Source organism: Rhinoraja longicauda, chromosome 4 (genome assembly GCF_053455715.1).
Source record: "Rhinoraja longicauda isolate Sanriku21f chromosome 4, sRhiLon1.1, whole genome shotgun sequence".
Taxonomy (NCBI): domain Eukaryota; kingdom Metazoa; phylum Chordata; class Chondrichthyes; order Rajiformes; family Arhynchobatidae; genus Rhinoraja; species Rhinoraja longicauda.
Window position 1 is genome coordinate 52,474,300 of NC_135956.1, and position 18,891 is coordinate 52,493,190.

Genomic DNA, 18,891 nt, shown 5'->3' on the forward strand with positions numbered 1-18,891 from the left:
AAAGGCAAATCATGCCTGACGAATCTTATAGAATTTTTCGAGGATGTAACTAGTAGAGTGGATAAGGGAGAACCAGTCGATGTGTTATATCTGGACTTTCAGAAGGCCTTCGACAAGGTCCCACATAGGAGATTGGGGTACAAACTTAAAGCACACGGTATTGGGGGTTCAGTGTTGAGGTGGATAGAGAATTGGTTGGCGGACAGGAAGCAAAGAGTAGGAATAAACGGTCCTTTTCGGAATGGCAGGCAGTGACTAGTGGGGTACCGCAAGGCTCAGTGCTGGGACCCCAGTTATTTACAATATATATTAATGATTTGAACGAGGGAATTGAATGCAATATCTCTAAGTTTGCGGATGACACGAAGCTGGGTGGCAGTGTTAGCTGCGAGGAGGATGCTAGGAGGCTGCAGAGTGACTTGGATAGATTAGGCGAGTGGGCAAATGCATGGCAGATGCAATATAATGTGGATAAATGTGAGGTTATCCACTTTGGTGGCAAGAACAGGAAAGCAGAGTATTACCTGAATGGTGACCGATTAGGAGAAGGGGAGATGCAACGTGACTTGGGTGTCATGGTGCACCAGTCATTGAAAGCAAGCGTGCAGGTGCAGCAGGCAGTGAAGAAAGCGAATGGTATGTTGGCATTCATAGCAAGAGGATTTGAGTTTAGGAGCAGGGAGGTTCTACTGCAGTTGTACAGGGCCTTGGTGAGACCGCACCTGGGGTATTGTGTGCAGTTTTGGTCTCCTAATCTGAGGAAAGACGTTCTTGCCTTAGAGGGAGTATAGAGAAGGTTCACCAGATTGATCCCTGGGATGGCGGGACTTTCATATGAAGAAAGACTGGATAGACTGGGCTTGTACTCGCTGGAATTTAGAAGACTGAGGGGGGATCTTATAGAAACATATAAAATTCTTAAGGGGTTGGAGGCTAGATGCGGGAAGATTGTTCCCAATGTTGGGGGAGTCCAGAACCAGGGGTCACAGCTTAAGGATAAGGGGGAAGTCTTTTAGGACCGAGATGAGAAAACATTTCTTCACACAGAGAGTGGTGAGTCTGTGGAATTCTCTGCCACAGAAGGTAGTTGAGGAGGGAGTTAGATGTGGCCCTTTTTGCTAAAGGGATCAGGGGGTATGGAGAGAAGGCAGGTACGGGATACTGAGCTGGACGATCAGCCATGATCATATTGAATGGCGATGCAGGCTCGAACGGCCGAATGGCCTACTCCTGCACCTATTTTCTATGTTTCTGTTACATCCATAACCACTACGACCTTTCAATAAGTGAATAATACTTCTAAAGTATTTAATCAAATACAAAAACATTTCAAATTATAAAACTTTATTATGACAAGCAAAAATACATATTATTATAATTGAGCAAGCTTCAAACTGAAAGATTCATCCTTTTCATTAATTCAGATTTTTTTTGGCCAAGTACTATATATTCATTAAAATAATAGAAAATAAACTATAAGCACAATTTCCTTTCCACCTGCTAAAACATCCCACGATAAGATTATATAAATACAATGAAGCCAATTTAAGATCAATCAGTTTTATCTATGGAAAATTTCTAGCGTAGTGTAAAACAAGCAATAATTCTATGATCACTGCTGTACAATAAAAGAATGGAGACATTTAACAGACCACTTTGTAGACACTATTTTCTGCCATTTTAAATCTGATTTACTTAGGGTGTGCTCTGTGAAACAGCAGCCACTTCTGGTAAAGGTTTTATACTGAATTGCTCATAATATTAGCAACATTTGGATTTGAATATTCAATCTCAACTCGAGTTAACGTTTTGCATCAAACTGATATTGATCTTAACAGGGCACCAATGTATGAATCAAACATATTGAGAAAGCATTTGAAAAGAATATGAATTTGGATCTTCAACATTTTGAAAATCCACTGCATTTGTATATGTGTAATAAATGATTAGAATGTAATATTAGAAGATTTAATGGTCATTTGAGTAGAACTAGTAACGGTGGAAGAGCTGGCATCAAAACTTCCTCGTCTTGATCCATTTCTTGAGTTTGATCGGGAACCTGAACGGGAACCAGGCCGGGAATTTGGTCCAGAGAAGCCGCCTACATTATATGGACTGTTAATGCCTTTAGAAGAAAATGATGTTGCTTCCAACATCCTTAGGCCAGTTTTATCCTCAACCATTGAACGGTCCACTGCATCTTTATACGAAATCTTCAATTTTGTTTTGGGACAGGTAATGCATTTCGAGTAATTGCTGCCATCCTGCAGTTTCTGACCTGTTCTGGCACTAAGCATCCCTCTCGTCACTGCTTCATCTATGGCAATTCGCCCTGTAACATCTGGCACAACTAGACCACCTGTAGCACACTGGTACTCAAGGAACCGTTGCCCAGCTTCATATGGCAACCAATTCTCTTGTATTGCTTCTGCTGCAGAGAGTCTTTTCTTGTTCTTCACATCATCAAAACCAACATAAGCTTTCTGTGCTGGTTTTAATCGCTTTCCCATGTCTTCCTCAATGATACTTTGATATATCGCATCTTGAATGGATAGTTTTTGGCCAGTTGCAGGATTTATTATACCTCCTGTACTGGCCTGAGCTTCAAGCAGCCTCTGCCCTGTAATAGCATCAACAATATTGCGGCGTATGGCTTCAGAAATTGTTATCTTCTCCAATGTTTCAACATCAAAGATGGCTGCAACGGCAGTGGGTTCCTCAAAAGAATCCAAAGTTGATTTTAAACTTGGTGATGGAATTGGACCACAGTTTGTTACACTGCTTTCTATAGATGTACTACGATTAACCTTGTTAGCGAACAAATCAACAAACTGTGAAAGAGTCATTTTTCTGGCCCGATAGTCCTCTAAATTCTTCTTGTCAATTATGCCTTTCTGCAATGATTCTTCAATGTCATACTGATTCCCAGTTTTTCTGTCAACAATTACAGTTTTTATGCTCCCATCTGATCCTTTAATTGTTATTTCTTCCCACTCTGCCTCCTGTTCAGAAAGTTGAAGGAAAGTGTCATAATCTATCATGTTGTTGTGGTATGCCTCACGTACTGTCATTTCTCGCTGTGTGTCAGGATCCACAATAACAACTCTACGCTTTCTCACTGCAGATGACCTAGAAGTTGTGGGCTCTTTTTTCTTTTCCCTTAGAGGCAACAGACAAAGGCCTGTAACTTTATCAGTAATGCACCGTTCCTTTAACTGAAGGTAGGTCAAATTTTCTTCTGTATTGGGATCAAAGAACCCTTTGGTGTCATCATTTGGATCCACCAGAATTTCATTCAATTCTTCATCAAAGTAATTCCGCTTGTAAGCACCATCAACTGGTAAACGATGGCTGTGCTTTGGATCAATAATTCCACCAGTTGCAATTTGGGCTTCCAGTAACCGAATACCATGAGTGTGTTCAATCAAGCCTTTTTTCATTGCTTGAAACAGTGAGATGGTTGTCCCCGTTTCTGGATCTTTGTAGCCAATAACAGCCTTTTCCGCTGAAATAAGTTTATTTTTGAACTCCATACCTATAAGTCTCTTTGCAACAGCTTCCTCAACAGTCAGCCTTTGGTTATTGATAGGATCAATTACATGACCTGTGGCTGCCTGGGCTTCTAGTAACTCTAAAGCTGTGCCTTGTCTGAGCAGGCCCTTCTTCATTGCTTGGTAGATTGGCAATGTTTCCTGCGTGGCTTCCACAAACACTCCTGCAATACTACTGTTGCCTTGCAGGTAGTCTTTATATCGGGCAGCGACTTCATCTACTGTCAGCACTCCGCGTGTAAGATTGTCGACAGTGTCTTGACCTATAATATCAGCATCCACTAGAGTGTGTATTGGAACAGGTTTTCTGATTCCTGGTAATGTTATTTCTGATTTCTGCACTGGCAAAAGTAATAAATCTGTTCCAGGATCGGTTCTGCACTGTAATCTCAGCTGCTGATAGGAAACCTTAGTATTTGTATTTGGATCAACAAAGATTTTTGATTCATCAAAAGGAGAGGTGAGTTTTTGATACATTTGTGCATCAATCAGCCCACGTTTATAAGCAAGCTCTTTTGGTAAATACACACTGTTGACTGAATCAATTATTCCACCTGTTGCAATCTGTGCCCCAAACAAGCGAAAACCTGTCTCTTTGTCAACGATATTTTTATTAATTGCTTCATACAATGAGATAATTTTTCCTGTGAATGGATCTTTAAACCCAGATGCTGCCTTTTCTGCTACCAGGAGTTTGTCTCTGTCTTTGAGGTCCACAAGGCCTGTGGCAACAGCTTCATCCACAGTCATCCTTTTGTTTCCGTGTGGATCAATGATGAATCCAGTAGCTGCTTGTGCTTCTAAAAGAGATACGGCCACATCAGGTGTAAGAATATTCTTTTTTGATGCTTCTGTCATTGTGAGTTTTTCTCCATTTGACTGGGAGTAGACTCCGGCTACATTCTCCAACCCATGAAGATTCAAATTAATGTCATTTGAAACATCCATCACTGTTTTTTCTCCTCTGAGCAGTTTATCTAAAGTTGATTTATCAATTAGCTGGCAATCATACAATTGGTTTGCTGTAACCTTTTTACGGATTCCATTAAACAGAAGTTTTGCAGAATCTATCACAACCATATCACCTGTTTGAGTTTGCTTGTTGAGTGCTGGTGGTGTCTGGCTAATCCTTTCAATTTCTAATTTGGTTTTCGAACGGAGAGCTTCTATCTCCATCCTATTTGCTCTTTCAGTTTCCTCAAGTTTCCGTCTGTATCTTTCCTCAGTCATTCTCAATTCTGTTTGCAATTTATCTAGTTCGGCTCTCAAACGCTCAAACTCACTACTTGACTTTCCTTTTTCTAACTGTTGCACTTCTACCTGACTCTTCCAATAGCTTAGATCAGTTCTGACTATTTCAATTTCATCCTGGACTCGTTGCTTCATGCGAGACTCGGCTGCAAGCAATGCCTTCATTCGACTTAGTTCATCTTCATAATGCTGAAGCCTTGACTTATCCTGTTCCAAGAGTTTTATCTTCAACAGTAGAGATTCCTTTTCTTGCAAAATGTCTTTATGAGCAGTATGAGTCTGCTTAATCATATCAGTTGCCTAAATGTTAAGATAGAACATAATCATGTTTTAACATTTCAAGGTTTTCACCTTTGGCCAACACAATGAAGATATTTAAAGTTATAACTTTAAACTAGATTGCTTTTACCTTTGATTATAATTTAGCACGGCAATTATTCTTTCAACAAATCCTTTGATTTCAAACAACTATTTTCTTATATCGTTATCAATATCAAAATTACTTTTCCTGTCCAATTTCCATTTATAACACAACAACAACATAATTGGGTAGATCTATTGAATTTTTAGTATTGCAATGTATAACTTCTTCATTGGAAAGACTAATGCCAAGCAAATTCAAAGATTGATACAAAAACCTGGATGAAATTGGGTAAAAGCATCAAAATTTCTATTGGAGATGTTAAAGAAAGGCTTTACATTTTTATCTTTGTTTATGTGCAATCAGAGATTGTTTTTTTGAGCAATCTTCTTTTAATAGGACCATGAAAAACTTTATATTACTGCCCATCTTATATTTCCAGCTATTTCATGTGAAATGCAATAAAGCAAAGCTGCATCTTTCACCTATTCATTTAAATGCAGTTGAAAATTGTTAGACACAAGTGATTTCAGCGATCAAATTATTCTTCCTTCTAGGATGAACAAATGTTAGCAGTAATTTCCATAATTCTCATGATGTTCACTGGTATTGGCAAGGCTTCTCAGCATTAGAATGCTGATGTAAAGCATTGTCTTTTAATTGGGTGTGTATTTAAATAAAAATTAAGAAATCTTCATGAAAGGTTCATGTTTTTTTTAAAGTATAACTTGATAATATACACAGATAATATACAAAGTGAAAATTAATAATCACCTGGATATTTGGAACAAAAAATAAATTGCATGTTTCTGCATGAGGTATATCACCTGCAAACTGTTTACAGCAACTGAGACATTAATTTTGTAACTTACCCTTTTTAAAAAATGTTATCAACCTACACTTAAGGCATGTGTCTTTTTTCATGTCACCATAAGAGAAACATGGCAGTGTACAAAAATGAAATAATACAATAATATTGAAGTTGTACTCATTCTTAAACAGATCAGGGGCTGGCTAGATGACACAATTAAGTTATGTGTAAAGAATACAAATACTACAAAGCAGTTTTGCTTCCACTTGCATCACTTCTTGTGTCCTCTAGCAAGTGAAAATATGTGGTCTATTCACAATGAGGCACAATAGTTTAAAAAATAAATCGACAAACCAAATGGAAAGTATTTCTTAGCAGAAACGATAAAGCACTAATTTTTGGTAAAGGTGAGAGCACTTGATCTGAAGGTTGCATTTACACAGACATGACATCACAGGAAAAGTGACATCCACCCACTGGTAGGAGACAATCCCAGAACAAAGGAAGACAGTTGTGGTTGTTGGAATTCAATCACATTTCATAGTGTGATCGACCATGTGGCTATTTGGAGAGCTAAGAATTCGCGGACAGAGTTTGCGTCAGGCCGTAAACGAAATGCCAGAGGCAGCAGAGCAGGGCAGTAGGTGGATTTGGTGGAGAAGAAACAGAGTCAGTTGGGGGCAGAAGGGAAATGTATACATGCGGTAAATGTATTTCTTCGTAAGTGTATTCTGTGTCAGTGTATCCCGGTTTAATATGTGCGGTTGATATTTGTGGAACTACGATGGTTTGATCATGGGTTAAGATAAATGTAAGACAGGGTGCGAATGTTTAGCATTTGTTCATTAATTGTCTGTAGATATTTACATAGCTAGCTGCTCCGTGCATCCAGGTAGCATAGGCGATGAGAGCATGTATTGAGGGGGATAGTTCAGAATCGCCAGAATTAACTGTTGAGCCTTCCCGAGGTGTCATGGACATAACTCACTGAAACATCAGTGAAGGGAGGTGCCCCCTTGATAGCCCTATACTAGCACCGACACGATTAGTTTTTCATGTGCTAGTTACATGTAGATAGCTTATTATTGAATATGGAGTTAGTTATTGTCCTAGAGCATATGTGTGTATAGACAGTTTAGATACTACTTTGGCTTTGGGCATAGTTTTCTTGATTGAGCGTTTATCCTGGTGTTATAGCATACACTTTTTAAAAAAAAATAGTAATTTAGAATTGGGGTGTCCAATTATTACATATTGTTCAATGCCATTTGCAACATCTCAATAAATGGAGCTGTCCATGCCTGCATACACCTAGACTTGGACAACAGTTTGGGCCTGGGCTGATAAGTGACAAGTAATATTCACCCCACAAAAGCTGTCAAAACAATCATAATCTCCAAGAAAGAATCTAGCTATCTGCCCGTGACAATTATATACATTAAGTTCTCAACTATCACCATTTTGGGCTCACCACTAACCAGGAACTCAAATAGACAGGTAAATCACTTAAATACTGTCGCCAGATCATTGGAGCTGTGAGACCATTGCATCTGTAGCACGATTGTGCCAACAATACCCCAGTTGTCAAAGGTACTTTTCTTGGATAATATAATTTCTTTGAGCAAATTAAAACCTAAATTGTGTTTTATGATATTAAGCCTTCCACCGGTGTATTCAATATCCTGTTTGGGATAAACGGTTAGAGTATTTTCATTACCTTTGACCTACTGGAATATGAAACCAAGTAATTTCATTAAAGTGAGTTTAATGGTTTGGTAAATATAAAGGGGTCATCTCCAGTCTAACAGCTACCAGCAATAACAAGTTCAATATATTAACTAAACAGCAGAGATACGTTGTCAACACCGCTCCATCTGCTTTAATGCTCCTCAAGATTGTTTTTTTGCTGCCTTGTTAAATAAATTGATTCATCAGTGATTCATAAACTGATTCATTGATACCATAAATAGATATATCAATAATTTTTTTAAAAGATTTGTAGGATTCATAGGCACCCAAAACCCAACTTGCCTCTAGGAAGCTCCTTGTTTTTCCATCAATAACTTTTTTTGAAGGATTTTGATGTTGAGTTATTTAATAAAAGCAAAAGCATACCTGGTGCTAAGAAAGGGATTATAATTTGCTGAAGGCCTCTCTCAATCAACTGCCTTAATATCATCAAACCACAAACACAAAAGAAATGTCTATTTGGTCAGTTTCTCCCACTAAAATTACAGATTTGCCAATACCTGTGTCCATTCTCTCATATGGGTAAAGCAAATACAAAAATAATGTTGTGCAATGCTGAGGAATGCTAAAGGACAAATGACAAAGTCGAAGGCTTAAATCATCTCACTAGATATCACTCAGGCAGGGTATGCTTGATAATAATGAATTCTATAAATGTAGAAATCGGAAAGTGCTTTTTGGGTAGAATTTTAATATATGCTCCAATTTGATCAATTTTCCAGCAGTTCCAATGAACCTCTCATCAATTTACAATGAAAAATCAGAAAAAAATCTATTGATTGATTTTCAAATTATTTTTAATTTATGAGGTTGATAAAAATAACATATCTTTCTGAACGAATCTATTTGTAACAATATTAATCATGTTAATTCTTTTTTGAATTGCTTTAAATTCATTTTTAAAAGTAGAAAATATCAATGAATCATGGTACATTTCACCTATTTACTGTGGCCGTCTAAATACGGACTGTGGGAATAAGTAGCAGTGACGTTTGCAAGGGTGTCCGTGTTGACCAATGCAATTTCATTGAAGTTCTACAGAATGATAATAAATAGCCCTCTATCCAATTCCAACTAGGGTTCCTTAGGAAGACTGGGAAATTCGATAAAATTTTATCGGAATTTACTTTCAAGTTTTCTGAAATCTTTCGACATTTGAAATGATGAAATGGTATCACCCTATTGTGTTAGCATTCATCCTTTATGTTTTTGTATAGTAAAGGTTAATAATAATAATACACCACATGATAAAACAAAGAAACTTGCATGTACCTCTAGAGCCTGCTTTTGGAATGATTCAACTTCCAGTTTCAACTTTTCCCTCTCATTCTTTAACTCATTAATTAGCCCTTGAAGGTCAGTTGTTCTTCTGTTAGTTTGTTCAAGTTGCAGGCGAAGTGTAGAGATGGTTTGTGATTTATCACCCTCAGCTTCATTTTGGAATTTCCGGAAATCATCAAAATCAGTCTTCAACTTTCTTAATTCTTCTTCTAGTTTCAGGCGTTCTTTTGTGAGATTTTCCACAATTGAACGCAGTCTATCTATCTCACTTGTGCTTTCATTCAAAGCCTTGCTTTTCTCTTCAATAGTTTTCTGCAAATATTCGTTTCTTTGATGAGCCTGTCTCAAATTTTCTTGTTCATGACGTAACTGGCGTTGCAACGTTTCTACATCGCTGCGCAATCTATTTAACTCTTCTGTGCTGATAGCCTTCTCTTTGTGTTGTTGGTCAAAAGCATTCCGTTGCTGGGAGAGATCATTCACAGCCTTCTGCTTTAAGATTGAGATTTCCTCAATTTGATTGGTGAGCCGTGTAATTGAAGTTGTATGTTCCCTATACTTTTGTCCAAGGCGTTCAATCTCCTCTTCAGCACTTCTTCTCTTTGAACTTTCTTCAATGACATTCTTCCTTAGCTGTATCAGTTCCTCATCGACCTTATATTTCGCATTGTTTGCCTCCCTTATACTGCTCTGCAGGCGTGCAATTTCTTTTTCCAAACCACCCTTTTCTCGAGATATTCTCTCACGTTCTACCTTTATAATAGTAAACTCTTGCTCTGTCTTTTTAAATTTGGTAAGATTTTCTGCTTCTTTCTTCTGAAAATCATTTTGCATTTGTTTCAATTTATCATTCTCATTATCCCAATGCTTTCGCTTATTTACTTCTTCTTCTAACAAGATTTTTAGCTTTTCAATCTCCTTTGTCTTGTCTTGGATAGCCTTGGAGGTATCCTCCCGAAATGATTTAAACCTTATCGTTTCTTCGGTTTTAAATTTAGTGAGTGTTTCAATTTCTAGTTCAAGTTTCCTCCTCTTTCTGGATTCCTCAGTATTAGCTGATTTCTGTTGCAAAACATCCTTTTCTGCCCTATTCCTACTCATTTCAATTTCTCTGGCAGAATTTCTTAATCGATCTAGTTCATTCATAAGATCCTTTTTCTCCCTCAATGCTTTCTCTAACTGAATATTCAAAGTTGCAACATCATCTTCCTTTTTAAAGGTTAACTTTTCAACTGTGGTTTCCCTTATGTGAACCTCTCTTTCAATCTGTGACTTCAATATCCTGTTTTCCTTCTCAAAACCATCCCTGAGCCTAACTAGCTCACTATCAAACTGTTGCCTTTTTAAGGATTCCTCCTGCAATGCATCCTTAAGCCTTTCTATCTCTTTTTCTCTCTCTTTGGTCGATCTTTCGAGCTCCAATTTCTGCCAGTGGGCGTCATCGAGCTCCTTCTTTTTAATTCGGCAAACATTTTCGTATTCCCCCTTTTGCTGATCACATTGGTTTTCTGCTAATTTTCTCTTCCTTTTTTCCTCCTCAATTTCAAACGTCAGCCTTGTTATCTTCTCATTGATTTCTTTTATTTTGATAATCTGTGCATCCAGATTGTGTTTCGTGGCATCGCGGTCTGTTTCAGCAGATCTCTTCTGTTCCTCGACGAGTAAAATATTTTTCCGGAAGTTGGTATACTCTGTTTGAACCTGGCTTATGTGTTGATCAAGGTACTTCTTCTGGTGCATACTATCAGCATTCTCATCTTGGGAATTTTTAAGGGCCTCTTCCAAAAGTTCTATTTTTGTGTTTTTTATCTGTATAATTAAAATTAGATGGAAGTGGCCTGTGATATTTTGATTTTTTTAACCTACATTTCTTTAATACAAACATTAAGCCATCAATCTAAAAGTTGATTACAATTTTAATCATGGATATAGAACAAATTATAAATTCACACAATTTTAAGAATAAACAAAGTTATTAGAAAAATGAATGTATAGTTTTAGACAATAGGTGCAGGAGTAGGCCATTCGGCCCTTCGAGCCAGCACCGCCATTCAATGTGATCATGGTTGATCATTCTCAATCAGTACCCCGTTCCTGCTTTCTCCCCATACCCCCTGACTCCGCTATCCTTAAGAGCTCTATCTAGCTCTCTCTTGAATGTATTCAGAGAATTGGCCTCCACTGCCCTCTGAGGCAGAGAATTCCACAGATTCACAACTCTCTTGACTAAAAAAGTTTTTCCTCATCTCTGTTCTAAATGGCCTACCCCTTATTCTTAAACTGTGGCCCCTGGTTCTGGACTCCCCCAACATTGGGAACATGTTTCCTGTCTCTAACATGTCCAACCCCTTAATAATCTTATACGTTTCGATAAGATCCCCTCTCATCCTTCTAAATTCCAGTGTATACAAACCTAGTCGCTCTAGTCTTTCAACATACGACAGTCCCGCCATTTCGGGAATTAACCTAGTAAACCTACGCTGCACGCCCTCAATAGCAAGAAGTTTTACTTTCTAACTGATAACAGCCAGCTAAAACTATAATAATATTTTCTGGAAGAGGTAAAGTATATATTTTAAAGCTTCATGGAACAAAACTATATTCACCTTTACTTCTTCCATGTTCTTCAGCATCTCACTTAGGTACTTGTAATAGTCACCAGATTTTGTAAGAAGTTCTATATAACGAGACTGCAGATCTGCAGACTGAAGAAAAAAAGTATAAGTCATAATGTTAAAACAACTAGTGCTCGTTTCCTTTTTTTGTGTGAATACAGAACCGCTAAAATGCTGTTAGTTATCACCATTTTTCCCACATATCTACAACAATCCCAACTAATCCCGAATTATTCTGTCTAGCAGTCCAATTATCAAAGTAAGGCATGATTAGTCATCTATTAACCACCTTGTCAGCATTGTTCCTTGATATCTGGATTGATTCTATGTGATAGTAGCCAAATGCCTTAACCTTCTCCTTTTGCTTATAGCAGAAAATGACCCATTAGAAAATAACAGGTGACGCCTCAGTCTCTAAGCTTCCGGGTGGAATACATTTACAACCTAAAAATCTTCTACCACTGGGGATATACAAAGAAATGGGAGAGGCAAAGAAGGCGCACTGTTAATATAAGGATTCAAATAAAAGAAAGGAACCGTAAACAAATTTGATTTCCCAAAATGATTGAGGCCAAAGGGATATGTGTAAAATTATTTAATCGATATCAGGGGAGCACCTTCAAGGAAGAGTAATAGATTATATTGAAAATGGGAATATCAGCAGTTATACTTCAAATAATCTAGTAGCTGGTAATATTCAGATTGGTTTCACAGCCACACAGGAGTGGTTAGGTCTATTCAATCCCTCAGTTTAGTTTGTATAAGACCTTTGCAGAGCAGCTTGAATAGATCAGAGTTGACATGTGGTGCTTCGGCAATGTTGTTACTAAAGTCCATGCAAGGAAATGAAGCTATAAATGCAGAAACACTTGACCCAGAAAATAAATCAGTGAAAATCTTAATAAAAAACTACAGATGTTGGAACTCTAAAAACAATAAATGTCAGACTCAGCAAGTCAGGCAGCACCTGTGGAAGGGAAACACAGTTGACAAGGACTCTGACCCTCTTTCGACAGGCACTGCTTGAACTGCTGAGTGTTTTCAGCATTTTCTGCCAATGACGGTGGTTCCAACTTCACAAATCGATGGGGGAATTTTAGAGACCTGAAGTAAACTGAATCAGCATGTTTCGATCGCACCTGTTCTTCATCTTTACACCAGAAGTGAGACTTAGGTGGTATCTATCTCCTCACCCAAGCCAAATGTGAAAATTACCTCCCAATATTTTAATGAAATAAAATGGAGAAAATGTCCCATTTTAATTGGGCAAGTTATTAACAGTTATTAGTAATTTATGCACGTCATACCCCATAATAGCCAAGTGATCCATTAAAGATTTAAACAATATGTTCTACCCTGGCAATCTTTTTACTAAAACTCTTGTTTGTCCACTTGTTCCCGAACTACAGCCAAAACGGTACACGATAGCGTGACAATTTTAGGCCCACCTTACTCACCGTCATCCCGTGGTCCTATGGCAGAAGTTTCATTGAAATCGGTGTTATATTTTTAAAGTTATTCCCATTTTAAAGATTTTTAAATGCGCATGCGCACTTGGGGCTCCGTTGATCTGGTGCTTACATAAGACGGCCGCCGCATCTGTGCGTGAGCAGAACAAATGCGTCCTCGCCTGCGCTGTTGGGGCCCGTTGAGCAGGGCTCGGCCGCCTGTCTCGGGGGTGGGAGAGGCAGGCCTGGTGCCGCGGGAAGTAGTCGGTGCGTGGCCTGGGCCTGACCCGGTAACCACGAGCCTGAGGTGGGCCAAGGGGAAAGGCGGCAGCAGCAGAGGCAGCGGTGAGGCCGGGCGTTGGTGGATGTCGAGGCCTGCACCGGGGCCTGCCCTCGGCTCCCCTGCCCCCCTCCTCTCCCCAGCCTCAGTGCCTTCCCCAGAGGCTCAGCAACAGTGGGAGAGCCGCTGCTGTCTACCACTAAACATCCACAAAATATTTTAACACACAATAATAGAATCAGCAATTTGATCATCTTTGAAATAGAGTAGATGATTGAATGTTTAACTCAGTACTGCAACTTAGAAAACTATCAGGGGTAGTTATATTAATATATATATTACTAAAATGTATATTACTAAATACATTATATGTTACTAAAATGCTTTGTTGAGAACTGTTTTTCTAACATTTATCATTGAATCAAAGAATGGTAACAATTAGTTTGGAGGCCTTGTGGGAGACATTCAGGAAATATTTTTACATTTTTTTTTCACCTATTAAACATTAAAAATCACCTTTTTAAACTTTAAGAATACCTTTTCCACCTGCCATCCCTGTCAGCCGTGTATGACGTCACAATCGAAACCCAATGGGTCCACGTGTTTGACGTCACAATGGGAACCCAAGGCATCCGCGCTTGCGCAGTTGGGGACCGCTGATCTAATACTTACGTAAGAAGGCTGCCTGATCCACGCAAGCGCAGAACCCGATGGGTCCACGCCTGCGCAGTTGAGGGGAGATGGAGTGGGTGTGGAAGGGGGAAGGGAGGGTGCTAGACCAATGCAGGAGAGGTTTGGGGGAGTTTTGAGAGGGGATGGAGTGGGTGAGGGGGGGCTTAAGGGAAGATGGAGTGGGTGAGTGGGAGGGGATGGGGGAAGTGGGAGAGGAGAGGGTGCTGGACCAATGCAGGAGAGGTTTGGGCCCAACAGGTCCACTTGATCTAGTTAACAACTAAAATTTGAAGGATGGCAGGGAGGGAGAATACCATGAGAACCTGGGAAGGGTGCAGGAATGTGCAGATGATATATTTATATGCAGAAAGGTATGAACTGATACATTCTCTTGTAAAGAATATGGAGAGTCAATGGGCAGAAATCTAACGGAGAATCAAGAACAGCAAATCCTAACACATGTTTTGTGTATGTGTTCGGGGAAGGAAATGCACACAGAATGTTGAGCTTGAGGTAGAGGGTACTGAAGTAATAAATAAATATAAACTTTTATAAAATATTGATCCAGCCTCCCATGAGTATTTAAGTAACCTCGCTTTGGGAGATTGAGGTGGACTTGGAGAAGATGTAGAAAATATTTCCTGGAATGTCTCCCACAAGGCAGAAGAAGGTGGAATATTCTCAGGTAGGTAACCTGAGTGGAAACGTGATGGAGATCTACAAAATGATATTGGGTCCAAACACAGTAAGGGCAGAAAGGCCTCCAAACTAATTGTTACCATTCTTTGATTCAATGATAAATGTTAGAAAAACAGTTCTGAACAAAGTTACTTAAGCAAACAGAGAATGGCCTCAGAAGAGAATTAAGCCTTCAGTATTTTGTTTTGAATTTAAATTAGACCAGCAAATAGATTGTAAATCATGGTTGCTTTCGCAGAAACACACAAAGTTTTACATACCTCATGAAGAATTGTAGTGGAAATTGATTGAGCCACTTGCCTCTTGACTGGAATATTGAGCAGCGTTTCCAGCCCAGCGCTATACGATGCCAACTGTAGCTCATAATCCTGTTCAATAAACAATGGTTATGTATTTGACTAATTTCACACAAGCAGCAATGCTCACATCATAGACGCCATCAAAACTTCTTACCTTTACAGATGTTGCGCAGTGGTCTGCATGTCTTTGGTACTCATCAACATCGTTTCGTTTACTTTTTATTTCTGAGTGCAAGTTCTGATCAAGAATAAAGCAAATATGTTAATAGGAAGTTCTTTTCAATAAAATTATTCCACCTCAATACATCATGGAATGCAAATTAATCAATGGATCATATATTTATTGGATGGCATGGAGACACAAGGAACTGCAGAAGCTGGTTTACCAAAAAGGACACAAAGTGCTAGAGTAACTCAACAGGTCAGGAAGCATCTCTGGAGAACATGGATATGTAATATTTTGGGTCAGGTTGACATTTGGGCAGTTTGAATGGTCAAAGCTCCCTTGAATTCACGGCCCAGAATATCCTGCCAGTGGGCCAAACACAATATGATGCCATTATATGGAGGAATGAGTAGTGGTCCCAAACTCAAAACTGATGTTGGAGATGCTGTCAATGATCCAATCCTGGTTTCAATGGAGAGTCCCGTCATGCAATGGGTAGTCAGATGGAACAGCATCCAAGTTCCAGCTTATCTTGAACTTCCGCCTTTCATATTTTCTTACAATCCAGGATACCATTCAGCTTATTGAGTCTCTACAGAGAACATTTCCATTGGTCCCATTCACCCACCTACAGTGCTCTCCATACCAAACTGATCTCCCGGTGGCCGAGCACTTCAACTCCTCCTCCCATTCCCAGTCTGACCTTTCTGTCATGGGCCTCCTCCAGTGCCATAGTGAGGCCCACCAGAAATTGGAGGAACAGCAACTCATATTTCGCCTGGGCAGTTTGCAGCCCAGTGGTATGAACATCGACTTCTCCAACTTTAGATAGTTCCTCTGTCCCTCCCATCCCCTCCTCCTTCCCAGATCTCCCTCTATCTTCCTGTCTCCACCTATATCCTTCCTTTGTCCCGCCCCCTGACATCAGTCTGAAGAAGGGTCTCGACCCGAAACGTCACCCATTCCTTCTCTCCCGAGATGCTGCCTGACCTGCTGAGTTACTACAGCATTTTGTGAATAAGTGCCCTCCATAATGTTTGGGACAAAGATCCATCATTTATTTATTTGCCTCTGTACTCCACAATTTGAGATTTGCAATAGAAAATAATCACGTGGTTAAAGAGCATATAGTCAGATTTTATTAAAGGCCATTTTTATACATTTTGGGTTCACCATGTAGAAATTACAGCTGTGTTTATACATAGTCCCCCCCCATTTCAGGGAACCATCATGTCTGGGACATATGGCTTCACAGGCGTTTGTAATTGCTCAGGTGTGTTTAATTGCCTCCTTAATGCAGGTATAAAAGAGCTCTTAGCACAGTCTTTCCTCCACTCTTTCCATCACCTTTGGAGCCTTTTATTGCTGTTTATCAACATGAGGACCAAAGCTGTGCCAATGAAAGTCAAAGAAGACATTATGAGACTGAGATACAAGAATAAAACTGTTAGAGACATCAGGCAAACCTTAGGCTTGCCAAAACCAACTGTTTGGGCCATCATTAAGAAGAGAGCACTGATGAGCTGACTAATCGCAAAGGGACTGGCAGGCTAAGGAAGACCTCCACAGCTGTTGACAGAAGAATTCTCTCTATAATAAAGAAAAAAAAACAAATACCTGTCCGACAGATCAGAAACACTCTTCAGGAGTCAGGTGTGGATTTGTCAATGACCACTGTCCACAGAAGACTTCATGAACAGAAATACAGAGGCTACACTGCAAGATGCAAACAACTGGTTAGCTGCAAAAATAGGATTGCCGGGTTAGTTTGCCAAGAAGTACTTAAAAGAGCAACCACAGTTCTGGAAAAAAGGTCTTTTGCATAGATGAGACGAAGGTTAACTTATGTCAGAGTGATGGCAAGAGCAAGTATGGAGGAGAGAAGGAACTGCCCAAGATCCAAAGCATACCACCTCATCCGTGAGACAGGGTGGTGGGGATGTTATGCCCTGGGCATGTCTGGCTGCTGAAGGTACTTGCTCACTTAGCTTCATTGATGATACATCTACTGATGGTAGTAGCATAATGAATTCTGAAATGTATAGACACATCCAATCTGCTCAAGTTCAAATGCCTCAAAACAAATTGGCCGGCTGTTCATTCTACAGCAAGATAATGATCCCAAACATACTGCTAAAGCAACAAAGGAGTTTTTCAAAGCTAAAAAAATGGTCAATTCTTGAGTGGCCAAGTCAATCACCTGATATGAACCAAATTGATCATGCCTTTTATATGCTGAAGAGAAAACTGAACGGGACTAGACCCCAAAACAAGCATAAGCTAAAGATGGCTGCAATACAGGCCTGGCAGAGCATCACCAGAGAAGACACCCAGCAACTGGTGATGTCCATGAATCGCAGACTTCAAGCAGTCATCGCATGCAAAGGATATGCAACAAAATACTAAACATGACTACTTTCATTTGCATGACATTGCTGTGTCCCAAACATTATGGTGCCCTGAAATGGGGGGACTATGTATAAACACTGCTGTAATTTCTACATGGTGAAACCAAAATGTATAAAAATTGCCTTTATTAAAATCTGCAAATGTGCACTTTAACCACATGTGATTTTTTTCTATTACAAATCTCAAATTGTGAAGTAGAGGCAAATAAATAAATGATGGGTCTTTGTCCCAAAGATCATGGGCACTGTATTACCCTACAACCTATACTTCCTGATAATTCTATCGATTCTCCACTGGCTTTCCTGCCACCACCTACTGTGGAAGTGGCTAATTAACCGGCAGCATGTCCTGGGAAATCCATGTGGTCACAGGGAGAACATGCAAACTCCATAGATTGCACGCATGGTCACAATGGGAACCCAACGGGTCCGCACATGCGCAGTTTGGGCTTGTTAATCTAATACAGATGCTCCCCGACTTATGATGCTTCGACTTATGAAATTTCGACTGCGATGGTTAAATGCATTTCGTCATATTTTCGGTTTCCGATGGGTTTCTCGGAACGTAACCCCATTGTAAGTTGAGGAGCACTTGTACTTACGTGTTGATAAGGGGGGATGGAGTGGGGGAAAGGGTGGTTGAGGGGGGAATGGAGTGGGTGAGTGAGGGGGGGGGGAAGAGTGGAAGGGGGAGAGGAGGGTGCAAGACCAACGCAGGAGAGGTTTAGGTCCAACGGGTCCACCCTTTTCTAGTATACCATAAAAATCTTAAATAGCATACTAACCTTTTGCTCATTTAGGTGCTGTAAAAGGGCATCGATATCCTGGTATCTGTTGACTTGCAACCCATCCTGTTTGTGTTTTGTTTCATCAATCCATTTACTGAGCCTCTGAAACAAATCTTGGTAGTCTCTCAGTTGCTTATGCTGTTTATCTAAATCATAATACCTGCAATGATGCAGATAAAACACAAACATTTAATTCCTTGAGAATAGTAATAGTTCAATTAAAAGTTATCTGACATGGTTTCTTCGAAAAATATAAATGGGTGGCTTACAGCACCAGAAACCCTGGTTCGATCCAGGCTACGGAGTGTTGTTTGTACGTAGTTTGCATGTTCTCCCTGTGATGAGTGTTTTCGCCGGGTGCTCTGGTTTTTTAAATCATGCAGGTTTATAGGTTAATTGGCTTCTGTAAATTGTCCCTAGAGTGTAGGATAGAACTAGTGTATGGGATGATTGTTGGTTGGCGTGGACTCCGTGCGCCGAAGGGCCCGTTTCCAGCTGTATTTCTAAATTAA

At 39.7% G+C, this 18,891-nt stretch overlaps 1 protein-coding gene across 1 annotated transcript in view; it reads right to left on the minus strand.

Moving 5' to 3' along the window:
* Positions 1-1,438: 1,438 nt before the first annotated feature.
* The window catches only part of LOC144592760 (desmoplakin-like), a 54,867-nt gene continuing 37,414 nt past the window's right edge, over positions 1,439-18,891 (minus strand). Inside the window, exons 19-24 of the mRNA XM_078397730.1 lie at positions 18,377-18,539; positions 15,172-15,255; positions 14,979-15,086; positions 11,611-11,709; positions 8,996-10,813; positions 1,439-5,102 (exon numbers count right to left, since the gene is read on the minus strand). Of these exons, the coding sequence (XP_078253856.1) occupies positions 1,947-5,102; positions 8,996-10,813; positions 11,611-11,709; positions 14,979-15,086; positions 15,172-15,255; positions 18,377-18,539 (5,428 nt within the window). The 3' untranslated portion in view covers positions 1,439-1,946. The remainder of the gene's footprint in view (positions 5,103-8,995; positions 10,814-11,610; positions 11,710-14,978; positions 15,087-15,171; positions 15,256-18,376; positions 18,540-18,891) is intronic.